The sequence below is a fragment of the Castor canadensis genome, chromosome 3 (genome assembly GCF_047511655.1).
Source record: "Castor canadensis chromosome 3, mCasCan1.hap1v2, whole genome shotgun sequence".
Classification (NCBI taxonomy): domain Eukaryota; kingdom Metazoa; phylum Chordata; class Mammalia; order Rodentia; family Castoridae; genus Castor; species Castor canadensis.
The window spans coordinates 67,752,912-67,780,883 of NC_133388.1; the positions used below are offsets into that span (position 1 = coordinate 67,752,912).

The following is a 27,972-nucleotide window of genomic DNA, read 5'->3' on the forward strand; positions in this document are numbered from 1 at the left end:
AAGGATATGAATTGTAATTCCTAGAGAAACAACTTTTAGAGTAATACAGGGTTGAGGACATGGCTCAAGTGGTAGAGCACCTGCCTAGCAAGGGTGAGGCCCTGAAATAAACCCCCAGTACCACCAAAAATAAAAAGTAAATACAAAAAAGTATAACTAAAAAGCCAGTAGATAATGAAATTGAACATAAGTTATTAAGTCTTAGGTAATATTTTAGACTGTATAACCACTGCATAACCATGAAAACACAACATATCAGAATGTATAGAGTGCAAGTAAGCAGTGATTAGAAGAAAACTTACAAGGGCTGGGGGTGCATCTCAATGACAGAATGTTTGTCTAGCATGTCCAAGGTCCTGGATTTAATCCCCAGCACCAGAAAAAGGAGGAGGAGAAGAAAACTTACAGTTTAAATGTTTAAATAAAAAAAATATATATGAAATCGGTAATCTAAAAATCCACTTTTAGAATCTAGTGTAAGAAGAGCAGGTATATCCAAAGTAAATAGAAAGAAGGAAATAACAACTATAAAGACATAAACCAATCAAATAGAAAACAGAAAAATAATTTGAAAAAAACTGACAAAGTCGAGTTGACTCTTTTTAAAATGTGAATAAAATTGAATCTTCATCCCCTCAGCTAGACTAGTTAAGAGAAAGAGCAATATCAAGAATGAAAGAGGGGCCTTAGAGATATTAAAGCATAATAAGAGAATATGATATACATTCCTATGCTGACAAATCTAACAATTTAGATAAAATAAGCAAATCCCTGAAAACTGCAATTTACCAAAATTAATACAAGAAAATGTGAATAGATCTATACCCAAAAAATGTATTCATTGTTAAAATTTTTACTACAAGGAAATGTCTAGTTACAGATAGTTCTCTCAAGTATTCAAGGAAGAAATGACACCAATCTTAGACCAATGTTTTCAGAAAGCAGAGGAGAAAGGAACTTTCATTTTGTGAAACCTACATAACCCCAATCAGACAAAGACATTTTGGAGAAAAGCCTGTGGGTGTGGCTCAACAGTAGAGAGCATGCTTAACATTGGTGAGGCCCTGGGTCTGAACCCTGGCACCATCAAAAAAAAAATTAAACTAAAATTAAAAGGAAGGAGGTGCAGTGGTAGACACCTGCTTTGCAAGCATGAAGGCAAGTTGAAACCTTAGCCCCACCAAAAAAAGAAGTAAATAAAAAAGAAAATTTCATATAAATATGCTCCATGAGCATGGGGAGGGGGAATAAAGGAGAATGATGGAGAGGGTGAATTCAACTACGATATATCGTTAAGAACTTTTGTAAATGTCACAACATGCCCCCAGTACAACAATAATTTAAAAATGTATAAATATAAAAAACAGTGAACTAATATGTCAAGATTGCACAACACAAGATTAATGCACAAAATCAACTATATTTTTATGTCCTAGTGATGCTGGGGTTTGAAATCAGCACCTATCTTGAGCTACTTGCCCAGTACTTTTTTTGTGATGGGTTTTTTCCAGATAGGGTCTCCCAAACTGTTTGCCAAGCTGGCTTCAAACCCCTATCCTCCTGATCTCTGCCTCCAGAGTAGCTAGGATTACAGGCGTGAGCCACTGACACCTGGCTGAAAATAATTTTTAAATTCTGATTACATTAATGCACCAAACATAAAATGTTCATGAATTAATCTAAAAAAAGATGTCCAAAATGTCTATACTGAAAATTACAATACAATGTTAACAGAAACTAAAGACCTAGAAAAATGGACTGGAAGACTCCCCCAAAGAGATCTACACATTCAATGCAATCTCAATCACAATTTCAGCTGGCTTTTTAAATCTTTGGGAGGCTGAGTTATAGAGAATGGAAGGTGGAGATCAGCCTGGGGAAACGGTTCCGGAGACGCCATCTCCAAAGTAACCAGAGCAAAGTGGACTGGCAGTGTGTCCGCTTTCCAAATGTGAAGCCCTGTCCCACCAAAAAATAGATAAATAATGTAGGCAGAAATTCAAATGCCTTAAAATCAAAGTAATTTTCAAAAAGCAGAACAGAGCTGGAGAATGTACACTACCCAATTTCAAAATTTAGTACCCTCAGCTACAGCAATCAAGGCTAAGCTCTTGGCAAATCACTTTACTGAAGAAAGGAAGCCAGACCCATAGAGTATATTCTGTATACTCTCTTTTGTGTAAAATTCTAGAAAATGCAGCCTGGTCTATAATGTCACACTGAGCAGATCACTGGTAGGAGGTAGTGGTCAGAGCAGGGGTGGATGGCAAAGAGGGCAGAGAAAGGAAAAGGTTCAGTTATCTTCACTGCAAAATTGTATCAGGGCTGGCAGTGTGGCTCAAGTGGTAGAGCGCCTGCCCTGAGTTCAAATCCCACTAAATAAATAGATATTGTTTCAAAGGTGCTTACATCTGTCATAGTTCATGAGATTGTACACCTGGATATTATACATTGTAAACTATATATTTGTGCAGTTTATTACTTCTAAATTATACCTGTACAGTTTGTTAAACATTTATGTTTGTATGTTTAAAAAAATAACTACTGGTTTCCTTTTATCTCCTGTGGGTAATCTGCAATAGGTTCATTGTGGGTGTGTGGCCTTTAGCGCCAAATAGTCGTTGCATTAAGACCGCAAGATCTCATCGCCACCAAATTCAGCACTCAGCTCTCTGTTTCACAATTCGACCCAAGGACCTCAGCGGGAACAGTTGCCTAATGCTGGGTAAGGTTTGCCCAAATCACACTGCCCTGAAAAAGGATAGCAGTGGAATTAAATTCCCCCCCTTTCACCGACCCGACAGCCTTTCTGATTCCTCCAGCTCTTTGCCATGGGATCCCTACTGCCTTTCCCTTCCACCAGGCTTCTGCTCCACCTAGCTCTTCAACCTGAGCTCATTTCCCCAGGAAAGTTAGCCCCCATCTCCAGTCCCAGAATCCACAGAAGCCGAGCCCCTACTCCCAGCCAAGCCCAGCCCTACCTTGGCTCTGGTCTTTGCCAGGCCTGGAACCTGTCGCAGTGGATTGGGCAGTGGAGCGCGGTAGGCACCTGCTCCGCGCGAAACTCAGAGTCCTGACCAAGGCGCCTGCTCCGGGTCCGCCGCCTCCTCTCGCCTGGCTGGGGAGACTCCTGTGCTGTCTGTCCTAGAGGTGTCTGTGAGCTTCGCTCCGCAGGGCCAAGCGGGGTGTGCAACCGCCCTTGGGGGGAGGGGACGGATGGGATCTACCAGTTCAACCGGAACGACGGACGCGCTGGGTCGCCTGGCAACAAGCCTCAGCCCTCCAACGCTCGGGCTACCCCAGCCCAGGGGTGGGCGCCCTGGTCTTCTGGATCAAGATTCAGCCTAAACCCAGGCTAGGAGTTCTCAGGGTTAAAATGCTGTTCCTAAATAGCCTTCTGACCTGAAGTCTCCTCGACTGACTCCTTTTGCCTAACGTAGGCAACAGCTTATTTTGCACTCTGGTTCCTTCTAGGGTGAAATGAATGATGCTGGATCCTAGATGCACAACCGTTTTTTGGTTGGTTTGCTTGTTAACGAATATGTCTACACAGCCTATCAGTGAAGGGTACATACCAAGTTTGGGGTGGAGGGCGGGAGGAGGGCTCCCATGAGCCCAACTCACAGAGACTTTTTTTATTACAGTCTTTGGAAATCAAGGGATTGAGATTCAGATTTCTGGAAATTTCGTATTGTCATCTCAAATTCATAATCGCTGATGTGGTCTAAGAAGCAATAATTGACATTATGTATTAAAGTTAAATATTCATATACTGCATGATCCAGAAATTCCACTCCCAACAGGAATGTATGCCTATATGCACCAAAACAAATATTTATAGCAGTTTCATTCACAATGCTAAAAACTGGAAACAACCCAAATGTCCATCAGAAGAAAGAATCACAAATTGTGGTACAGTCATAAAATGCAGTAACATACATCAAGAATGTGAACAAATGTTCAGCTTTGGAGAACAGCCTACACGAATCGCTCACACACAGTACGTTGAGCAAAGAAGCGAGACACAGAGCGGTACTCACCGCATGAGTATGTCAGAGTTCAAAAAACCAGGCCAGCATAAACTACAATGCTTGTGGATGCATGCTCAGCTGACACATTACAAATGAACTCAAAGTAGTAACTGTAAAAGTCCAGATACAGTCACCTTCGAAGTGAAGAGAGATGGTGAGTAGGTGAACAGAACCAAGAGACTGGGGGGCAACCAGTGTTCTAGCTTTTAACCTTGGTGAAGACTAGTGGAGGGTCTCCAGATGTTGGAAGGGGACAACATGGTTCTCAGGTGTTCAGGAGGGTAGGCTGCTCTGAGTAGCACAATTGCGTGGAGCTGGGCTTGGGCACAGCCCACTGTAGAGCAGCCTCAATCCTGCAGGTTGGTGTTCTCTGTGGGCAACTTCACCCTCAGAGCATGGAAGTTGCTCCTTTAGGGCCAGAATAAATTCTGTACTAATTGAAATAATATACAAATAGCCGAAGTGCTTGTAAAGTGACTAATTGTTCTTGGTACCATCCTGGTTCCTGCACAAAGACAATATATAGGCCATGTTCCTAAACTGGGAAAAATTTTTAATTAATGTAACCTTGAAGCACGTCTACCATATCATCAAGAAACAGACTGGAGGTGTGTGTTAAGTGGTAGAGCAACCGCTTTGCAAGCTTGAAGCCCTGAGTTCAAACTCCAGTATCCCAAAAAGAAAAAAGGAAATAGCTTAAATGGTAAATAAATATTATTCATTAGTTGGCACAGTGGTGCACACCTGTAGTTTCAGTTATTTGGGAGGCTGCGGCAGAAGGATGACTTGAGCCTTGGAATTAGAAGCCTCACTGGGCAGCATAATTAGATCCCATCCTGACAAAACTTGTTAATGTTGTTCATTAATACTTTGTATACTCAAAAGTGATAGGTAAGTATTTGGGTATCCATATCATAGGGTAATTAATACATGAACTAAGCACTATTACTACCATAATTTTACAGATAAGGCATTGATGTTCAAAGAGACAAAGAATTCACCCGAGGTCCCTAGCTGGTACAAACCTCTGTTCTAGGTCTACTTGAGAAAGAGAGAGAGAGAGAGAGAGAGAGAGAGAGAGAGAAAGAGAAAGGAGTTAGTTATTGGTCTAAAACCATTTCAGCTTCACCACTGACACTGTAATACCTCATATGAAAATATTAATACTTTTGATACGATCTTAAAGAGAGGGACTTAGACTTGGAAGAGCAGTATAAGATTACTCAAGCTGTTATTGAAACTCTCTCTAACTCTTGTCACTCCAACAACCACCTACCAGTCCTTTTGTCATCTAGTTTTGGAGCCCCTCTGGTTCACTACATGGAAAGTAAAAGAAGGCCCAATGTGATTTCCAGTTTCCACCCTTCCAAAGTATCACAAAGAAACAAAACCCAAGCACAGTTCTCCAAATAAAATTCAGAGGACCTCATAATTAGGATCTACCCAAAGGTTTAAAGGTTTGCAAAATAAATAAATTTGTATCTTCACTTCATATTATGCACCAAAGTAAATTTCAACCAGATGAAAGATTTTGATTTTATGTAAATAAGACTTGTAAGCACTGAACCATAAAAAGCAAGGTATTTAAGTACAAATATTGATTTTTTAAGCAATCAATGCATTTAAAATAAAATTATAATTGCACATGAAAACCTGATGAAGATTTACAACATTTATGGCTGAAAGTAGATGAGGGTTTGGTGTGTAATTCAGTGGAGAAGTGCTTGCCTAGCATGTACAAGTCCTTGGGTTTAATCCTCTGCATCACAAAAACAAAAAACTTCTGTATATGAGAAATAAACAAAGGCACAAAAATTTTCAACTGGCTAAAGAAGGTGTGAACAGACAGTACCCAAAAGAAGAAATAGTAGACAATAAAAATATAAAAGTATTCAATTTTGCTAATAATCTCAAAAACACAAATCATAACAATGGATTGCAATTTTCCCCAAATAACAAGGTTAACAATAGAATGTGTGCAGGGGAGTGAAGGAACAGAGTTGCTCATAGATTTCTGACAGCATCTTGGTAGATGGCAGGTAGCAAAATATGTTAAAAGCCCTAACTACCTGCATGTCTTTTCACCCAGGAATTTCACTTTTGTGAACTTTTCCTATACAGAAGCATACAAGATTTTTAAATATTGAATATTTTATTGCTTCTTTTTTTTGAGATAAGGTCCTGTTATGTTGCTCAGGCTGGTCTCAAACTTCTGGGCTCAAGTGACCTTCCTGCCTCAGTCTCCCAATTAGCTACATTAGATTATAGCTACACACCACCATGCTCAGAGTAAAGCATTGTTTTAATCATTGGAAAGCAGGAGTTTCAACTTAAATTTAGTATCTTTAATGTCCAGCACAGTGCCAAGTACGTAAGTTCTCATTGATGGTCACACCTAAATAGTGTCACTAAGTTAGCATTAGTCAAGACTAAGTTGTTAGGACACAAACCTGAAGAAAACTGAACTCTAGATTTAACATTCTAGAAATGAGGAAGCTAAAGATGCTCATACCTTCCAAAAACGTAAATAAACATTTCCCATGAGCCCCTCAATCACTGGACCTACTTCAGTGTCTAGATTTATTAACACAACTTAACCATTAGCAAAAGTCTCAATCCTTGGCCAGCTCATGAAGGTCCAAAAATTGGAAACTATCCATATTTGCTTTTAGCATCCATTATTTTAATAATGATATCAAATGCATATCAGCAAATTTAATTGATAAACATAAGGTAAATAAACTCTCAATTTGCTCTCCTGTTAGACCCAAAGGCAGCCTCGCCTGCAGACCATAGCCATCACAGAAATCCTTAAGCCTTCATGCCTACACCCCAATATGGTGATGATAGGAAACAAGTAGAGCCTTTTTGATCAGATACAGTATAAAGATGACTGAAGACGTCATACTGCACCTCCATCTTCATTCCTCTCCTCATTAGCCAGGTCCCCAGAGAAAACAGATGGCATGTGTGAAAGGGTCTAGCAAGAAGAGAAGGGAGAGGAGGAGGAGAAATTGCAGGAACTAGTTACATGAGTATGGATGGAATTAGAGGAAGCTATAAGTGGTAAGAGTCACCCAAAGTCTAGCAACAGCAGGGAGACGTTACACCTTGATCTGAAGGGCAAGGGGCAAATGTGGAGTTAGCAAAGCCTGGTGGGAGGCAGTTAAAGCAACTTCTGGTGAGGTAGCTTAGTAGGGTCTGTAAGCACAACAGGGAGAGGAAGGACAAAGTTCAGAGATGAAGGGAGAAATCAGGACAGTAAGTACTCCTAACATTCATTCCACGCTCCTGCCCTTGGTTCCTGTACCATTGTCCCCTCAATGGCCAAACCCTGTTGAAACCCCAACAGTGGCCTCCTGCTGTGCAAAACAGGGCAGAGGAAGAAGCTAGGGAGTATAGAATTGGATCAGAGTCCTCTACCAAAAGTTGCCCTTGATCCACAGAAAGGAATATACTGTCACAGCTTCCTCAGCTTTAAGGTCATCCCCTAGCATTGACTACGTCCAGTCTTCTCTAAGCACCCTGGTCACCCTTCTTTCCCTGTGGTAACCTAATGAACATATGCTGGTCTTCCCTCCACGCCATAAATTCTGACATGGTTCTAACAACTAAGCTTATGGAGTTCAGGAATAGACCCCATGGGAAGCCAGCCACCTCTTCTCTAGGGAGACTCAAAAGTCTGGCACCTAGACAGATCTCAGGGTTCTTAAGGTAAAATAAAAATAGCAAGCACTGAGCAAAAAGAAAACCTTGAGTAAAACCACCTATTTGAAAAGAAAAGATACAAGTATTACTAATAAGCCTGGTCCAAAGCAGGTGTACTTGGCTGAGAATTAAGGATTTATTTTTCTTGGAGGTAGTGACTGGTGTTTAGCATTCCAGTTACACTTTACACCTTCAACGGGCTTTGCTTAGATGTTCTCCAAGTATGGTAATGCACTAGAGTTTGCTGAGTTTGAGGCCAGAGCCATTCCTTTTCTAAAGGTAGGTATGTAAGACTGTTGTACAGGCTTTGTAGCCTAAACATTGAGCTTAGAGAACCAAAGCCCGGTTTATGCTTAGAAAAACTAACAGCTCTCCCTAAGTAAGCTGTAAAAACAGAAGCTGCATTTAGCCAGAGATCGCTGCCTGAGACTTCTGTGTACCAGCTCACTCTCTGCGTTCACCTCCCCCAACACCATTCCAAGGAAAATTAATAAACTTTGAAGATGTGCTGTTTTTCTGTTCTCTGGTGAAAGAAATGTTTTATCCACCTGAATTTTGATTACTTGGTGAAGCAGAATTCAAAAACCTATTAGAGTCTATACATAGGACCCTCTTAGCTCATCCAAGCTCTGTCTCAGATTTGTGAGATAGTTTTCATGTCTCCATCCACAGCTGAACTCCAGCCTTTCCAAACTTCCTCAGTAGGAGAGGTTTATCATTAATGAATCTTTACCTCAGCAGGTGGATCAAAACCTGAGGAAAGCTTCTGGTGATATGTCCCTTTCACATTCTGTATTATTTGTCCTAAATAGGCTTTGGCAACCCAGTAAGCTTTCTTGTAAAGTAATGCTTAAGTATCCACCATGAGTCCAGCATGCTTACTGCATTTCAGAAGGACTTGTACTCTGGAAGAAACTTTTGTAGGGAATTTCAATCAAAGAATTCTCAAGGAAAATTCTCAAAGACATATGGGTGGTGGGCATCCAGGAAGTCTTTCTGCATTAGCAGTTGTTAATTCAAATCTTGAATCTTCTTATTGTGAAGCAAAAGCTTCTCAGATTATGAAGATTATTATTATTATAACTGTTGAGGAAATAATGATTCTATAGATGACACTGTGTTTCATGTGGTGTGGGCATCTGGATTCCAGAATATCGTGGGAACTACAGTGTCCTTGCTATAATGACATCTTAAGTGTTCAGAATTTTAGAAAACATCTGCGTAATGCTAGAGTTAGAATTCCTTCTAACTCTGTCCATGAGAAGGGAAGTGGAAGGAGGAGAAAGTGTCCAGGAGATTTCAAGGGCTTTCTCATCTCAGCTCTCCCCAAATTCAGGTGCTAAGGGCTGGAGTGGACTCTCAGGAGCCCAAACTCAGCTCCTGCACCCCCACAAGGGTGCCTCCTGCATCCAAGCCCCTACCTGGCTTTTTCCTGAAGTCATCATAGCCCAGGTGGTGGTGGGAGCCTGGGAGAGAGGCATAAGGACTCTGAAAAGTCTGCAGGTTGAGCTAGTGAACCTTGGTGGGGAAGATCACTTCCGGAATCCAAGGGTTTTTGCGCAGAATTCTCCTGGTCTCTGCATAGAAGTGGAGGGAAGGAAGATTTGTCCTGCTGGCTGGGGTGGATTCTGTGCGGTCTAGAGATGCAGGACCACTCCATCATTTCTTTCCCCCTTGAGCCTCCTTCCCCTGGAAGTTCTTGAATATGACCCAGATGCAATCTTGGATTCCCTTCCTGGGGTTTTCCTCTTCCATGACAGGCCCCACCCTTCGGGGAGACAAGGCAGGATTCCAGCGGTACTCTGGGACCCCAGCCTGATTGATCTGCTGCCCAGTCCCCATGCAGAACTGCCTTCCTCTTTGCCAAAGGTAGCTGGGAGGCACTACAACATCCAGGGATCTGGGCTGGTAACCACAGGCAAAAGACTTGGAAGAAGAAGAGGAGGCACACCTGGATTGCAGGACTGCATCACTTGCCACATGTTCTGACATCCAGCATCGTCCAGCCCCCCAAAATTCTGCAAAGACCGTTTTTTGCTACCGTTTATTGTGTAATAATACTCTGCCCTCAGCTGGCGTGAGGTGAGCTCTAATATGCCTATTTCACTGTTGACAAAAAATAAGGCTCAGAGAGAGTCTCCTGTAGAATCCCAAATAGGATTCAGATCTGATTCCAAAGTCCGCACTTACACAGACACCCGACCTGTCCTTTTCACTTACATAGACACCGGACCTGTCCTTCTCAACTACATTGAACGTGCCGGGTTGGATTTGTCTAAGGAGAGAGTCTGACACCTTCAGCTGCGAGTTTCTGCAGCGGGGGGGGGGGGGGGGGCGCGGCAGACCCCGCAGGGCAATGTGAGAGCGTTGGAAATTGGACAAACAGGCTCAGCTCTCTCTCCTGCTGATGTTGCTGCCTTTGGAGAGCCTAGGAAGTGAAAAGCGGGAAGCCTTTTGCTCAAAATTTACTGGGAGACAAAGACCACAAAACTAGATGTTCAGCAGAAAAGAGGGACATCTTCAGGTGTCCACGCTCGAGCAGAGATGTTTCTTCAGGAGCTGAGCGTCCCAGTCCCTCCGCCCCTAACAGCTCAGCTTTCCGGGGTTCACAGGAGGGGGGGGTCTATGGATAGGAACATCAGGTCAGACCGCATCGCACCAGCACTCTGGGCTTGTTCCTACTCCAGACATTACCAGAACTCCGCCATTAGGTCCAAAAAGTTCCTAATTTGGAGAAGAAGGAAACTGAGGGTGCGAGGGTCTGCCAGTGTTCTCCAGCATGGTCGAGGTTGGTAGCAGACGGCTAAGCTCCTAAGCCCTCCTCCTAACTGGAAGGCCCAATCCACATCTCTACACACCCTCTCCAGCCCTCATGTCTTCCCTCATCTCTTGGGAGGGTGATCTGGTTTCTTCCCATTCCAGCACCTGCAGGAGTTTTAGAAGCTCCTGCTCCAGTGTAAACTGACCTTCAACCCCAGCGCTGGCCTTTATTTGTTGAAACCACTTCTCTTGGCAGGGTCTGTGGGGGGAGGGTCATGAAGAGGTCAAAGAGGACCCATGATTCACAATGGATGCTGCTTTTGGTGGGAGGAGGCCACCAGCTGCACCTTCTACAGCATTAGAAAGAAAACAAATCGACACGAAATCTGCTAGAACACGATCCTGAGTCTCTAAGACGAAGCCCACTGGACCCGAGGTCCAAGCCCCTCTCCCGCACCTCAGAGATAGGGGGTGGTGGGGGTGCAGCCTCTGGGAGACAGTGAAAGCAAAGGTAGTGGGCAGCATCCGAGCTATCTTTGGCTGAGTCTCCACCTGCCCAGTGGGAGGCTGGGGGACACCAAGGACCAGAGGAAGCTGGACGATGGCGCAGCCCTATGGCTTTCCAAGTCCAGAAACCCGCAGACGCGCTTCCTCTTTCAAGGGCTCTCCAAACGCTTACTTTCATGACAGTAAACGTCGGGAGAAAAATTGACGCGAGTGTTCTCCGTTTAAAATCTTGCAACAACACCGCAGGTTCTGAGAGGGATTCATGGTCCTTATGAAAGAAAGTACATTGTACAGGGAAAGCGCACAGGATAAAATACTTTGTATCCTACAAATGGAGAGGCAATGAAGGTCACTGCCTGATAATTTCGAGCGCGCAGCCTCTGCCACGGCCCGCTGAGAATCAGGCACTTGGGAGGATCATACCTGTGACCGTCACTGAGCAAACCCCTCAGGGCTGGCGCTCAGGGTCCCAGGCGCCCTCCAGCGGAAAAGCTTCTCACCCCCTCCCCCACCCCGCCCTAAACCCAAACACGCAGCCTCAGATTAACAGAGCTCTGCGGCAAGGCGCTTCCTCCTCTCTGCGTGGGCTTGGCTTTATTTGTTTGCCAAATTAAACATATTATTTAAGCGCGGATATTTCCTTTACAGTTCTGAGTAAAACGTTTTGCTTGATGGAAAATTGATGGGGTTAGCTTTCAATCAATATCTGCTATTGAAAGGTGTGCTGCAGCCTTTTCACAGTGAGAAAAGGGGAATATTTGCCTTGGGTCACACATTTACTGACCTATATAAGCAAGACATAGCTGGTGATCACACCCAAGGGCAGATTACTGGGGAAGGAGGCATTTCCGATTTGATAATGTTACTTGATGGTTTTGGTTAAAACCAGGCATTCATGCCAGTGGAAGAGCCAGGCCCAGGAGGCTTGGAAGGATAGGGCTCAGAGGCTCTGACACCCAGTCTGTTCTGGGTAGGGTATCTAGACACTGGAAATCCCTCCGTGCCTGGAGCCAACCTGGCCAGTCTCTGATCTAGGGTAATTAGTTGATTGAAGGACTGAACAAATCCTTATTGAAAGTCTAATAGTGGGAACCTCAGCAGTTCCTGCTCTCCAGTGAGGGAAACAAAAGTGAAAAAAGAAACAAATGCAACTTGCTGTAGGGGAGTGATAGGAACCTAGCCAGAACCTAGATGTGGACCTAAGGAAAGCGGGCTCAGTTGGTTAGGGAAGGTCTGCAAAGTTCTTACCAGGGACCCCAGGATCCTGTTCTGGATTTGCCACCACAGGTAATGTCCAAAGGTAGCCCTGCATTTCCTCACCTTGATCCAAATACAGTAGGCAACCAAAACCACAGGATTGGATTCAGAAAGTGACCAAAGTTCCATAAATGTCCTCAGCATCCCAGAAAAGCAAATGCTGCCAAGAGGCCTCTTCAGTGTTTCTGTTTAGAAGCAAACTTGCTGCAAGAGGAGCTAAGAAATAGTTTTGCTCTGTGGCCCAGGGGACAAAGAAAACTTAAATGCACCAGTTTTAAAACAAAACAGCTCTGGGAGAGCCGCTGGAAGTTCCAGAAACCTGCCAGCCAACCGTGCCCACCCATCGAATTTTCATTCTAAATAATGAATGTCGCCTCCCTCTAGCCATGGCAGTAAATAAGACTTTTTACCAGTCCAAAGTAGAATTTCAAAATGTGGGGGGAAGGGGGATTGAATCAAGAAGCTTAATACAATGAAAAAATATTAGTTAGAATACTTTTATTGTTCATTTTTCCGAGTGTAAGACGTGATTTATATAACTGTTACAAAATCCTCCGTTAAATAGAACTATGTAAATTTGAGGATAATCACATTTGAATAGCCAAAGTTAAACCGCCAGAGATGGCTGGGGTAGAGGGAAAGCTCCCGGGTGTGTAGAACGAAGGGAGGTCCGGTAGATTGGGGCAGGAGGGGTGCCAGAATGAGGAAGCTAAACTGTGCGCTGTTTGGGAAGGATTTGCGTTAAAGCTGCCTCACTCGAGGCAAAAGGAAAAAAAAAAAAATGAAATGAAATTCGTTGACTCTTTGGAGCCCCGGCTTCCGGCTTCCATCGCCCGCTCCATGGGAAGGGGCGGGAGGTCCTGACCTACCCTCGCCCAGGCTTCCAGCCTCCCAGCTCTTGCGCCCAGGAGCGCAGGTGGGAAAGCGCTGAGATCTCAAAGAGTCCCGCCCAGTCGGTGGCACACAGTAAGACTTCAGCCGCTCTGGTCCCTTTTCTGCTCTCAAACATTAGAGGCGTTAACCTGGAAAAGCCTTACTTTTGACCTCTTTGTGTGAGTGAGGCATGCATTTCTAGTCACTTCCCCAGAGCCCCGACTCTAGCGTTTTTTAATTAGACAGGAATGCCAAAGCAGACGAGGGCACCTTGGAGGGAGACTGCGTCCTCCCCAGAGAGGGATTGGCTGGGTAAGGAGGAGCTGACAACTGGGGTTGAGCACATCCTCAGGCTGGCGCTGACCGGTGTGAGTAAAGTTGTAGGTAACACAGGGGACACCGCCTTTAGAAGACCACGCGCGACCGCCGCGAGGACCCAGATCTGGGCTCCCGCCCCAGGGGAAGAAGATTCCGGTTTTCTGCGGAGACCGTTGGGAACACTTACAAGACTGTGGCTTGCCAAGGAGGGCAAGCCGCCCTTCCCAGCATTCTCATTTGAATACATGAAAATGTGGGTTGATTTTGGCAAGGTGAAGCTCACTCACAGCCAAAGGATGGTTTTGTCTCCCGCGGGCAGGCCAGGTGGGGAGCAGCTCCGGCTCAGACATCCGGCTGCTGGGAAGTCAGGCCCGCGACTCCCGGGTCATTCACAAACCCGGAGGAGACTCTGGGAGCAGTAGAAGGGACAAACCCAAGGGCTGTTTTTATTTGTTTTCAAGAAAATAAGCAAACTCCCTGAATATGCGTTAGTAGTCCACACACGTACACACCTGGCCAGGAGTGCGGCCAGAACAGTAGAGGACTCCACATAGAACTGGTCAAAGCCCATCAGGTGGTCCCGTACAATTCCTGGAAGTTATACTCCTTGTGTGTGTCAGACTGGTGGGGGCGACAGTGATCCCTCAGGCAAGGACCCAGAGCTCCCGCGGTTGTGGACGGGATGCTGAAGGCAGGCGCTCCTGCAGCTCCCAGGCCCTTTCCCCAGGCCCGTGCACACCCCAGATCGCGAAGGCCAGGCACAATGGAGGTCAAGTTTATGCTTCCACCGTCGCCCGTCTTCCTCATTCCTACACTGAGTCAGGTCCCAGTCGGGGTCGGCTTTGAACAGAGCTAAAGACCACAGGTCTCAGTTTCATTGCATCTGATTTTCTCCTGCAAGAGAAGGACTTAAGCTTCTTATCTGGGTCTGGGTCTGGGGACCCGTGCAGGAAAGGGGGCCACCGAGCGTGGCTGGACCCATTATGGCCTTGACCTGACCACAGCCCCGAGGCGGTGCTGGGTGGGAGGGTTAACCCGAAATGGGGTGGACTAGGGAGAGCCTCGAGAGACTCCACGGGGCAGAGCCCCACCATTCCGTCATACTGAACAACAAGGGCCACCGACGTCGCGAGAGGCCACCAGTCTCGAGACCCGAATCAGCGGCCTTTCATTCCTCCTTTCATGTCGTCTACCCTTTGCGTCTCCCTGTCCCATGAATATCTGCGGAATTCAAAAGGGGCCAAGTCATGCTGGGGAAGTTAGGCTGCAGTCAGTGAACCTGTGCCGCCCCTCCTCCAGTCTTGCTGAGCTGGGACCAGGCCCCATGGGCAAAGCAGGAGCTGCTTCCGGGAAAGGCGGAGCCGCTTCCACCTGGAGAATCCGGGCACCCCACCGTTCTGATCGCCTGGCTTCCTTCACTTGAGGAGCCCGCCCTCCCTGCCACCTGCCTCCAGCTCCAGGCTGCCGCAGGCCTGTTCTCACCCAGGAGAGTTTGGGTAGGGACAACTCAGGAGCCGCCACGTGGCTGCTCTCATTGCACTCCAGTTCTGAGTCCACCCAGCCTCTTCAGGTTTAAGTCTCCAGGCAGCATAGTCTTCGCAAAGTAGTTCTGCAATGACGTAAGGTCCTATCGTGGGGAGAGGTGTTGAGAACAAGCGGGTTTAGGTGGCTGGACAGGTTACCTGGATGCCACCAACCCCCAAACAGCAGCATTAGCTTATGTGTGGATGCATGGGATACGTATTGTGTATTTTCCAAGTCAAAGACCCAGCGTGACTCTGCTGATTCACTTTTAAATCTAGGGAAAACTGGCTGCCACCTGGGCACACTAAAACGTCACCTCTTGGGTGCTGCCACTGAGATGGACAGAGGCTGGACACTAACTGAACTTCCACTTTTCCTTCTTGGCCTCAGCCAGTCAGTTCTAAGAACCCAAATCGCTGACTGCAGGACACGTGTAACTTTCAGTCCAGTCTCACCTGGCATTGCTCCCTGTGGGCACCTGCGGGAAAGCCCAGCTTTCCGGCTCTGCGACAGGAGGCGCTGTGCTCGCGGGAATCCCTTGGGCCCCGGCCCGGAACCCCGAAGCTGAATCAAGTCCCTAAAGCTGGCAGAGTCTATTTTGCACAACCGGTCTTGGGCTTTGAAGCAGCTTGGAAGAGACCTCACTCTGGCCATTAGGCTATGAACCTTTTTTTGTTTAAGTTGACTGTTAAAAAAAGAGGCCTAGTAGGTTTGGGAAATGAGCTGAAGGAATCTTGGATATTTAACCCCATTCGAGGTGACAGCGTTTTTTCCCTTAAAGCACCTGCTTTTTGTGCACAATAAAAACTATTACTAAGTTGTTACTACCCACAGAAAACACCCTCGTCATGCTCCACGTTGTAGGAAGGAACAAGGAAGCTTCTTAGCACTGAAAGTCCCGGACCAGGCGGAGTGCCATAAGCATCCGTGTACTATACAAATGGGCCTGAGGTCCTGCTGCTGCTGGGAACTTTGCGCAAAAGAATTAGTTTCTGACACACGTTCACAGGTACATTTACATACACACAAACTGGTGGGAGTGACTTCTAGTCACAGGAGCAAACTGCGTCGTCAGGGAGGGCTCTTGCTGGGTTGAGTTCCAGGTGGATTTAATTTCACTGTCATTCTTTTCCTTACAATGTGATGTGTCCACCCCCACACACACACTCCACCGTCCTCGTTTTTTCTTTTTTAAAAAGGAATTGTAATCCAATGCTTTTATCTTGTTTTATTTCCTTAACTGCACATCTTCACCCTCCATGCTCCCCTGCTGATTTAAGAGATTTGTTTGGTTCAAGGATTTAACGTGATTCTCTTGCCAGATTTCAAGGAAGAAAGATTTGAAAGAACAAAGCACAGGAGGAAAAGGTATCTATTTGGAAGACAAGTTAAAACACGTTTCTCCAAATGAGATTAATTGCATTTTTTAACTTTGCAAAACAAGAATGTTTTTCCGGAGTCTTAGTCACTTTAGGTTTTATTTTATTGCTACTTGAGGAATTCTAGTGGTTCTACAAGCTGGTAAACACACACAAAGAAACAGTCACACACAGAAACAGTCACATTCATTTAGAAACACACATGCTCAGAAACACTTATGCAGTCGCACTCAAAAACACACACGCACCAACCTATCACAAATTCAGTGCCTAGAAACCCCATGACTGTGGTTGTTCTGTCTCTCTCCCCAGGACTTGGGGGCAATCCACTACTCAGAGCCTCATAGAAGGAGCGAAGCTTTGCAGGGGGTGGGGTGGGGCTGGGGAGAATTTCCCACAGACGTCCAGGGACCGATTAGGAACCAAGTTCAGTCTCTCCAGGTCAGAGATCTGACCGGGAACCACTGTGGGCTGCTTCTGGCTTCAAGCTGGCACCTCTTTGAACAGTGCAGATGCGTTTCAGCGCCCCAGCCCCTGCTTTCCCAGCTAATGCCTCAGTATAGTGAGATATCCCCTCCCCTTGACCTTTCCCTATCAGAAACCAGACGGTCGCCTCCAACTCAGTCCCTGAGGCTGCCGAAGGGGGGTAGGGGTGGGAGGAGGAGCCCGGCTGAGAGGCCGGCCCGACTAGGATCCGCCTGCCCTATCACACAGACATCTGCTCTTAGTTTCTTCCTCTTTATGATCGCTACAGATGACAAGGGGAGTGGAGCGGACTGAGGCGGAAAAAAAAAGTTATGTCATAAAGATATAAAACGGTGCTGTGACTCACCTGCTTTTAGCCGCAGGTACGAGTTTCGTGGCAGCGCCTCCGCTCTGCTAGCCTGGAGCCCGGGTCGGCCTAACGTCGCTCGGCTCGGCTGACTCAGATGACCGGGTTTCTAGTGACGAGGCAAAAGTAGTGCTTTTTCCCTTTTCTACCCTGAAGCCCAGGAAGTGTGGCGGGGGAGGGGTCTGCATTTCCAGTCTCCGGGTTGAACTTTGGGTCAGGAATCAGGGGGGGGTGGGGGCGGGGAACAAATGCGGAGAAGGGGCTCTGAACCAAGTCGCAGTGGGGTCCAGAGGGTGGGGAGCACCTCTAGGGAAGGACCCCGGGGTCATTTAGCGCGCACTGTCCCCCAGCCTGGGCTCCGATGCCACTGTCCTAGCCTTCTCCGGCTTGCACGGCTCCCATGTACAACCCTGGCCTGCCCGCCCGGCCCCGCCTATTTTTCTTTTTTTTTCCTTTTCCAAAGGGGGTTACACACACACACACACACACACACACGCACGCACACACACACAGCCGCCCTATTTCCCTCTTTCCCTAGCCTGCGGGCTTAAACCAATTACACTGCTTTGCAAACAAAGTGCGGGCCAGGTTTGGGGGAGGGGGCGGCGGGAGGGGGCGCGGGGGGCGCGCGCGGCGGCGGCGCGGCAGGGCGGGAGGCGCGGCGGCTGGACTGGCGGGCGGCCGCCTCGCAGGTGCACCTCGGGCTTTGTAGGTGCGAGCGTCTTTGTGCGGCGGACAAATGGGGAGAGGACGAGGAGGTGGGCACTCGAGCGACGTAAGATCCACATCAGCTCAACTGCACTCGCCTCGCAGAGGCCGCCCGCTCACTTCCCGCGGAGGCGCTCCCCGGCGCCGCGCTTCGCGGCCGCCGCCTGCCCCCGGCGCTGCCCCCGCCCGCCGCGCCGCCGCTGCCGCCGCGCACGCCGCGCCCCGCAGCGCCCCGCTTCCTCCTAGCTGGGGTGGCGTTGGGCCCGCGCCGGCGCTCGGGTGACTGCTGCTGCTCGGATCCCCTCCCTCCCCTCCTCCCGCCCCGCGCAGCGCGGTCGCCCGTCGCTTCGCACAGGGCTGGATGGTTGCATCGGGCAGGGTGACTCCAGGATGTTAGGGACTGTGAAGATGGAAGGGCATGAGAGCAGCGACTGGAACAGTTACTACGCGGATACACAGGAGGTGAGAGGCGAGTGGCCGGCGGGGCGTCCCCGGAACCAGTGTCCGGGGAGATCGGGGAGAGGTGGGTCCCGGGCCAGGAGAGCGGCGGGCGGGCCAGGGGCGCGGGTGGCACGGTTGCGCACCCGCCCGATGTGGCCACGGCCTGGCCTTGGCCCGGCCTCATAGGCAGCCCCCTGGGTCCTGCAGCTTGCAGCGGGAGAGAGTTTTAAGGAACTCTGGGCTTGAGAACCCCGGCCCTAGGCAGCACTGGTCTCTGCCCTGCGGAGAGCGGGAGCCCCAGCGGCGCGGCTGGGCGGGCGGGCGCTGGCGCGAGTTGGAAGCGACTCCGAGGAAGCCAGAACTGCCTGGCGGGCGGCCTCTTCTCCCACCGCCTCCGGAGACGTCTCCGGATTCAAAGTGCGCTGCTGTAAAGTTGGGCTCCTTGGTAATGAAATGATTCCTAAATTTTATGAAACTTGTTCTTCAAAAGCTGTTTGGGGAGAAGTGGGTTCGTTCTTCTCTAGAACCGCTGGGTGGCGCTGGTGCGAACCGAATCTTTTCCCAGAACTCGGGGCCAAGAACCTGTTTCTCTTCATTGTCCCCTTGGTGGCACGTTCTTGGGGTTTATTTTACAATGTGCACAAAAGGCTTGTGAGGGAAATCAGGTATAGGCAGGAGCACCACCTATTAAAAATATTTTTCTGGAAACAGCTGTTGATTACTCCCGAAAGTTTAATTACCATTATTGAAACGGCCTCGGATAATCTTAGGAAAAAGAAAAGTCCAAAAGTAAAAAAAAAAAAAAAAATTTAAGAAATGGACAGAAAAATGTAGACTCAGGAAGTATTTTCATGGCAATTTATTTATATTTATATAATCACAAATTTACCTGAGTGTATTTGCATACCATAACTTGCAGAGTGTTCTTAATTTAAATATTTGTTCACCTCTTATGTTTTCCAATGGACTTATATATTGCTGACGAATATAAATGTAAGGACATCATTATTCTTTATTAAAATATCACATAGGTAGTTTTAAAAAAACATTTCCGGACCCTATATTTTTTTGAATATCCAATGAATTTCCAAATTGCTATTGGTAAGAATTTGCGCTTGCTAATGATTTTAAAAGGAGTTCAGAACCCTAGAGGTTTAATTCTGATGCAGTCATCTCGATCCACCAGCCAGTTAAGACCCCCACGGAAAAAGCTTTCTCACATGTTAGAGCCAAGAATTGGGACGTAGAGAGAATAGTATGAAGAGGAAGTAAGGAGAGTTTGATTTTAGAATTTTAAATTATTCTGAACTACTAATGGAGTGTCAAAGCCCAGGCTTTGAAATGATCGTCAGAAATATATCAGTATTTGAGCGGGGGAAACCAAAACCGGACAATTATTTCAGCAAGTTGTGTCACCTCAATTTTCAAATATAAGGAGGCTGCCACTAGTTAACAAAATTAATGCAAGTTTTTGAATGGTTTGCAGAGGTGCCCATCATGTTGAAGTTAAATATATGTAGTGTGTTGATATTATGCACCCCTCCCAGTCCGTTCTGTTGTAAATCTATTTTTAGTTTTACTGAACTTTTGAGTTTCTTTTCAAATATTACAGTTGTTACAAGTGGGTGGAAAGCACTACTTCTAAGTATAATAAGCAACAAAAAGTCATCGTGTAGCAATGACTCCTATGATGATAAAGCCAGTCGTTGGGAAATGAATAATGGGGGGGGGACTCCTATGGTCAATTTTCTCTAGGAGAGTTTCATTAAAGCACCTCGCACTGCTGTGCAGGCCTGCTGGAGCAGGGCCTGCCAGCCTCGGGCAAGGTGGACGCCCCAAGTTGGTGCCCTGTTCTTGCCCAGCGGGCCTTTGCCTTGGAAGTCCCTGCACTTCACCCCACTTCATAGGGTGAAGAGGTGGAGGGCGAGAGATCTGTTTTATTTTTGGAATGTTAAAGACAGTTTGCCCCAAAGGCGTTTTGCCAGGCTGGTCTGGGGGTGGAGACTTGGACACTGCCTGGCGTGGTCGGAGGAGATGAAGGGGCCCTGGAAGCCAGCCCCTGAGCCTGGCGTGTAAGGCGATTACACATCTTCCCGGGGACATATTTTGTGTGTGCGCTTGTCTTTCATGCCTGCCGCGCTAGGATTTTCCCCCTGCTGTGCGAGACATCTTTGCTGGGTCTGGGAAGGGCGCCTAACAATTTGCCCCTGGTGGGGAGGGGAGGGTTCCTGTGCTTTGGAGAAATGTTCTCCGCTAGCCCCGGGGGCGAACGGGGTTCGCCCCGGCCAGCCGCCCTCCTGTGCGCACCACTAACGCTGCCCTTCGGGGCCTCTTGCCTCGCTGTCTCCGCTCCAGGCCTACTCCTCTGTCCCCGTCAGCAACATGAACTCGGGCCTGGGCTCCATGAACTCCATGAACACCTACATGACCATGAATACCATGACCACCAGCGGCAACATGACCCCGGCCTCCTTCAACATGTCCTACGCCAACCCGGGCCTGGGGGCTGGCCTGAGTCCCGGCGCAGTGGCCGGCATGCCAGGGGGCTCGGCAGGTGCCATGAACAGCATGACGGCGGCGGGCGTCACGGCCATGGGGACTGCGCTGAGCCCGGGCAGCATGGGCGCCATGAGCGCGCAACCCGCGGCCTCCATGAACGGCCTGGGCCCCTACGCGGCCGCCATGAACCCATGCATGAGCCCCATGGCGTACGCGCCGTCCAACCTGGGCCGCAGCCGCGCGGGCAGCGGCGGCGACGCCAAGACGTTCAAGCGCAGCTACCCGCACGCCAAGCCGCCCTACTCGTACATCTCGCTCATCACCATGGCCATCCAGCAGGCGCCCAGCAAGATGCTCACGCTCAGCGAGATCTACCAGTGGATCATGGACCTCTTCCCCTATTACCGTCAGAACCAGCAGCGCTGGCAGAACTCCATCCGCCACTCGCTCTCTTTCAATGACTGCTTCGTCAAGGTGGCGCGATCCCCGGATAAGCCGGGCAAGGGCTCCTACTGGACGCTGCACCCGGACTCCGGCAACATGTTCGAGAACGGCTGCTACTTGCGCCGTCAAAAGCGCTTCAAGTGCGAGAAGCAGCCGGGGGCCGGGGGCGGGAATGGGAGCGGGGGCGGCGTCTCCAAGGGAGGCCCTGAAAGCCGCAAGGACCCCTCGGGCACCGGGAACCCCAGCGCCGACTCGCCCCTCCATCGGGGTGTGCACGGGAAGGCCGGCCAGCTAGAGGGCGCGCCGGCCCCCGGGCCCGCCAGCCCCCAGACTCTGGACCACAGCGGGGCCGCGGCGACAGGGGGCGCCTCGGAGTTGAAGACTCCAGCCTCCTCGTCGGCGCCCCCCATAAGTTCGGGGCCCGGGGCGCTAGCATCTGTACCCCCCTCTCACCCGGCGCATGGCCTGGCACCCCACGAGTCCCAGCTGCATCTGAAAGGGGATCCCCACTACTCCTTCAACCATCCCTTCTCCATCAACAACCTCATGTCCTCCTCGGAGCAGCAGCACAAGCTGGACTTCAAGGCATACGAGCAGGCACTGCAGTACTCTCCCTATGGCGCCACCTTGCCCGCCAGCCTGCCTCTTGGCAGTGCCTCGGTGGCCACTAGGAGCCCCATCGAGCCCTCAGCCCTGGAGCCGGCCTACTATCAAGGTGTGTATTCCAGACCCGTCCTAAACACTTCCTAGCTCCAGGGACTGGGGTTGTCTGCATGGCGATGCTAGTTGCAGGAGAGGGAAAAAAAAAAAAAATCAACAGCAAACAACCACACATACCAAACCAACAACAGCATCATAAAATCCCAACTATTTTTATTTTTCGTGCACAATTTTCCCCACTGCAAAGGACTGTTACTTTATTATTGTATTCAAAACTCGTTTTGTATATTACGACAAAACCATCAACCCCATACCATCATTTTTTCCCTGCAAAGTTTAATGATCCACAAATGTATATATAAAATCTTCCTTCTTGCCTTCTTCCCTTTCTCCCCTCTTCCTCCTGCAGACACATTCTAGTCTGTGCAGGTTTTATTTAAAAAAAGAAAGAAAGATGGTCAAGTTTGTAAAATATTTGTTTGTGCTTTTTTTTTCTCTCCTTACCTGACCCCACCACATGAGTTTACAGATAGGTCTGTGGCAATACTCTTAACCATAAGAACTGAGATGGTGAAGAAGCAAGTAGGCACCAGGGGCTCTTGAAAGGATTGAAAGGCAGTACTGTAAGATATAAACAGATTACAAACATCAGAGCCATTTGTTTTTCAGCTTCCCTTTCTGATGCATTCAGATAGCAGATATCTTAAATGAATTCATAAAACTGTCTATGGACTTAATTATGCACAGATATGTAGATATTCTTCATACTTTGCATAACATATAGAGGTAATAGGTAGGTGATATACACGCTACATTTTCAAGAGTTGCCTGACCAAGAAGTTAATAAGGACTCCACCCCTTTGTTCTCTCTACCCACATATGGCCCTGGGAATCAATTCCTCAGGAATTGCTCACCTCAAGAACTCTGCTCCTTGCTCTGCAGAGTGCCATGGTCATGTCATTCTGAGGTCACATGTATAAAATTATCTTCTGTGTATGTATACCATTTAAGAGATTTTTTTTTCAGAAAAAAAAGGGAGTGTCACAATGTTGAGGGAGAGAAGTTATAGGGAACTGTATTTCAAAATTTGATTCAAGGTTCCAAAATCCTATTGTGGCCATTTTAATTGTTAGCATCGTATGCCTGTTTCATCCAGTGTTAATGCACTTTCCACAGTTGGACATGGTGTTAGTATAGCCGAACAGGTTTCATTATTATTCCTCTTTGCCTTCTCGATGTTAATTTATTGCATGGTTTATTCTTTTTCTTTACAGCTGAAATTGCTTTAAATGATGGTTAAAATTACAAATTAAAATGTTAATTTTTATCAATGTGATTGTAATTAAGATATTTTGATCTAAATAACGAAAATAATACGAGATTTTAAGCCGTGGAATATGTTCCTGATCATTTGCAGTTAAGGACTTTAAATAAATCAAATGTTAACAAAAAGGATTTCTGTCATTTTCCTTCACTTAATTAAATCCAAAATGGAACTTATAAAATACGATTTTTTTCAAATTCTGGAAATTAGTATAAATGACAAACAGAAAAGTAATCTAAAACAAAATTGTTCATCTGTGATTTAAGTGAACATGTAGCTAGTAAAAAGCAGTGAAACAAATTCAATTAAAGTGGGTGGACAAACTGACTTAATAGTTCAAGAATTGAGATTTTAAAAATTCGTTACTCCCAGTGATGTTTACTTCAGGGTTTTTTTTTTGTTGGGGGGGCATAAGACATCTGTATTTCTTTTGAGTTTTTCCACTACGAAATCAAATATTGCTAACTTCCTCCTTCCCTGATCTATTATTTTTTCCTTGAGTATTCAAGTAGAATAAAATATAAGCTGTGGCTGATAAAATTAAGTTGTCTACCACAGAGACCAAACCCTCTTATTAAAAGAGAAGCAAAACTAGCATCCTGATAGCTCTGGAGGGGGGTGGGTGGAGAGGAGTTAATTCATTCCAGTATGGGAAGCTTTGTGTCACCAGGACATTTCAGGGTAGCTGCTATTTTGTGTTTTGTAAAGATATTTTAAAAATATTGTGTCTAAAAATATTGCTCCTAAGAACTTAAAGCTGCTGATCTGTTTGCCTTGTAAGAAGCTTTGAAATGCAACTTCACACCCCATAGTTTGCTTGGGATCACAAAATCATTAATCTCTTGATAGTAGGCTCACTTTCCAGTCCACCTATTTCTTTGTAAGTCTTGTTCGGATTGACATCAACAATAACAACACCAGCCCAAGCCGAGGCCGGCCTGCCTGAGCCCTTGTGTATGAACTCCGTCCTCACCAGGGCTTGAACTTGGACAGCTTTTCTTTGATCGCCCCACTCCACACCGCGGACAAGATAAAAAGAGCAGTGCCAGTCGCTTAATTATCGCGTAATTGCCTCCCCAGATGAGAGAAAGGGGTTCCATGTAGCACTTGAGAAAAATCCAGAAATCCCTGCTCTGCTCTCATCAACTACTAAAAGGAGGGGTTGTGGGGTAGAGATTGCTGGCTTGAGTAATTTCAAAACTTAATTTGGAGTTCTCGGAAGGACGTCAAAAATCCCAAAAAGAGGGAAAATCTTTCAATCTCAACAGTTATTCATAGTTATATGGCGGGTAAACAAACGTTGGCAGATTTGAATTCCAAATGTAATATAAATGCATGAGTTTGGGCCTCGGCCTTTTTGCTGTCCCTGAATCTAAAGCATCTGACTTTTGTGCTGTCCCCCTCTCTCGACGTTCCCTTCCTCCTCTTTAACACATTAGCAATATCAGTGTCCTGCCTCCATCCCACCACGTTCAAGTCGACCTTGGCTCTGGCTCTTTTACTTGGCGGAGATTTTTTTTCTGGTTTTGTTGCGGGAGAGATGCCGTGGACTTTGTGGCCCAGGCCACTTTGGTGACCTGGAAACAAGAGGGCGGGTGGTAGAGAGCGGGTCTCGCCTTGGCGCAAAGCCGCCTCGGGCCCCGCTCCTAGCGGTGGCTTCTCACGCGACCCTCAGGCCGCGCACGGCCACTGCCCGGCGCCGCGATCTGCGACCCGCGCGTGAGGACGCGCGCGCGGCTGGGGCCCAGGCAACGGGTTGCCGGGGCAGGAGGGACAGAGCAGGACGGCAAGCGTCCCGAGGTGACAAGTGCAGTTAGTTGCTCATTGTTTGGGCATTTTCCCCTCCTAGCGAATAAATCTTCTGTTAAGCCGGAGACCTGAAAGTCAACAAAGAAGGCCGGGCGCCTAGTTCCCGTGCAGCGGCCCCCGCGGCCTGTGTCGCCACGGCCGCTCCCGCTGCGTAATCCCTTACTCGGAAACCCGGCCACACAAACGCCGGGACGCGGGGCGCTGGGGCGCTACGCTCGGGGCCAGGAGGAAAACAGCTGTGGTTCCGAGGGAGTGCGGGGACCCTCGCGAGCGCGTCGCCGTCCCGCAGACCCCAGCCCTCCCCGCCGGCGCCCCCGGCCGGGCCCGTCCTCGCCGCGGACGCTCCCGCCGCCCGCGCTGCGAGCCCCCCGCCCGCTCTTTTTAGGAATTTTGCCTGAGGTGGGGGAGGGGTCGCCAGGGGGGAGGAAGGAAGCAAGGAGGGGAAACCTTCGGTCTGACCCAAGTGTAAAAGCGCCAGAGGCCCTGGAGCCACCGCAAGGCCACCAAGCAGACACAGAAAAGGAAAGATGTGTGGGGAGTGAGTTTACAGCAGCGAGGGGAGCTTGGATGGCTACTTTCACCTGGCGTTTGGAGGCTCAGGTCCGAAACATTTTAAATGTGATTTAAAAAAAAAAAAAGACAAAGATAGATAAGAAAAGCTCACCGGTTCTATTCAGCAGAAACTGAACAACTCAGAAGGGTTCCCAAGTAGCTCAGTCCGCTCACTACAGGATTGCCAATACACTGTTTAAGTCAAAGATGAAATTTAATTTTCACTGTTCTTTGTTGTTCCCCTCCCTGCGTAGCAGAATAAAGTCGTGAGAATTATTGTGATAAAAACGAACAAAATCCTATTAAAGTTCTTAACTTCTGTCTTATTTGACTGATTTCACTGTAAGTGTAAAAACCATTATTTTTCTCAGGAGTGCTAACATTTGTGCCATAAACAGAAAATAATTCCTGGAACGATTAAAAATTTTAAACCTTGTTGTTTGGCATTTATAAAAAATTGATCTCAGTGCCATGAAAATGTATATTAAATTTCTTTACAAAAAAACTGCCGCGATCAATAGAAATTCCTTTCATTGAAGACCGAAGTCGGAGACCTGTAGCCCAAATTAATTAACCTTTCCTCAAGATCAATTGGTTTTCTGTTGATTTAGCAGTAATATTGTAGAACATTTATCTATAATGTATTTTAATGTGATACCTCAATATGTCAAGAGGAACAACTCGTTGAAAAATAAAATTGCTTAAATTATTAAATAGATTATACGTTTGTAAAAAATTGCCTTAAAAATGAAATGTGTACTAGAAATGTGGTAAAATGTGGTTTGCAACTAAATGCAGTTAAGAGAATGCCTCATTATTTCAGAATAATTTGTGCAGAAAGATGATTTTTAACTACTTTGAGCTAAATAGGTAATCAAATTATGCTTAAATTTAGAAATAAAAATTTCCCAAATGCAATCACCAGCATCAACAGATACTCATAGAAATAAGACTGTAAGAAAATGAACTAACTTGGACATTTTCTAAACGTTCCTGTTTAGAAATAGAATCCATTTGGGGAGATGTGTACAAGGTTTTCTGGGTTTCTTTCTTTCTCTTTTTTAAGTAGCCACATAAGCAAGTTTCTCTCTATGGATGCAATTTAATGTATCCAAATAATATTTAATAACAGATTACTTTCTTTTTTTTGGTCTTACAAATAGTTACGTTTTGGGGGAAATGGTTCCATTGGTGTTTCTCCTTTTAGCTCCCAGACCAGTTCTGTTCATTGAACTTTGCACAGCTGGGACTGACTGCAGCCATCACCCCCCCTCCCCTTTTCCTTTTCTCCAGTCCTCCTTTTAGCAAGCATTGTGAGGCTGGAGAATACCCACGAAGCTCAGTTTTAACTTGTAAAACACATGGATTTTCTTATTGCAAACATTTTTTAAAAAGTGACAAGTGGGAAATTCTCATTTGCCATCTTTCTTTTTCTGTCTCCCTTCTCCAATTATGGTAGGTGTGAGTACAGACTGTAAGAGCAAGCCACCTGGCGAGTGAGCTCTCCTCCCCTTTGCAGCCCAGGGAAGTGAGGAGCTCTCTTCTCCATGCCACTTCAGGAGATTTTGGGGTTCTCTACATTACAGTCAACCTAGAATAGAAGCAGGATATTTGCCCTCCAAATCCAGGAACGAAATGGCTTAAATAGAATTGTGCTGGGGGACTTCAGAATCCAAGTGGGATGCTAGGCTAGGCACTTGGGAAATCAAGTTCAGAACCTGGCCAGGGACACCCAAGGTCAGACCTGATTGGAGTTCTACCTGTGCCGTGCCATTCCATTTCCCTCAACTCCTCTTAACATATCAGGGTGGCTTTTTTTTTTTCTTCCTGAAACCAAGAGAAATAAGCTGGAAATCCCCCGCCCCCCCCCCCCCCCCGCCCCAAGCATTGCTTGGAAATCGGGAACAATGAATTGAACTGGAAATCTTAGTTTCTTCCCCCTGTCCTCTGAAGTTTGTTCCTCCTCTACTTGTCTAATCGTGTTTTGGGGTCAGTTTTTTCCCCTTGCCTCTCTTACACCAAGTAGTTTTGATTTGAAAGCACAACTTAGTGAGAAGAATGTAGGGCCTTTGCGGTAGGTTGCTTTGTTTATACATTGAATTTTAAGGACCCACTATGCACGAGGGAGGAAGTAACTGTGGGCCAACTGCTGTGCTCGCGGACAGCTGCCTTTCTCTGCGCTGACCCAGGTGACTGGGATGTTTTTGGAACCTTCTCCTAGATCTGGGTCCACGTGGGAGAAAGCACCTTGCTTCCCTCCTTGAGCCCGGCTGCAAACTCCCTACCCAGCAGTCGCCCAAGCGGCAGCACCAACTCCCACCGTGTCCTCCAGCGCTTTTCCTAGG

At 47.2% G+C, this 27,972-nt stretch overlaps 2 protein-coding genes across 2 annotated transcripts in view; one reads left to right on the forward strand and one right to left on the reverse strand.

Annotated features, from left to right (window-relative positions):
* Ttc6 (tetratricopeptide repeat domain 6) overlaps nt 1–17,384 on the reverse strand; it is a 192,788-nt gene extending 175,404 nt beyond the window's left edge. Inside the window, exon 1 of the mRNA XM_074066970.1 lies at nt 17,190–17,384. The gene's annotated coding sequence lies outside the window, so the exon portion shown is untranslated. The remainder of the gene's footprint in view (nt 1–17,189) is intronic.
* A 715-nt stretch (nt 17,385–18,099) lies between these two features.
* Foxa1 (forkhead box A1) lies at nt 18,100–25,318 on the forward strand. Its single transcript, XM_020182783.2, has 2 exons — nt 18,100–18,359; nt 20,694–25,318. The coding sequence occupies exons 1-2, from the start codon at nt 18,288–18,290 to the stop codon at nt 22,029–22,031; spliced, it is 1,410 nt and encodes a 469-aa protein (XP_020038372.1). The 5' UTR covers nt 18,100–18,287; the 3' UTR covers nt 22,032–25,318.
* Nucleotides 25,319–27,972: the final 2,654 nt, after the last annotated feature.

Bases quoted from the DNA above. Each gene is read 5' to 3' on its own strand.
- Foxa1 (XM_020182783.2), top strand. From the start codon at position 18,288: ATGTTAGGGACTGTGAAGATGGAAGGGCATGAGAGCAGCGACTGGAAC. The intron at 18,360-20,693 runs GTGAGAGGCGAG...TCTCCGCTCCAG, and splicing joins ACTACGCGGATACACAGGAG to GCCTACTCCTCTGTCCCCGT.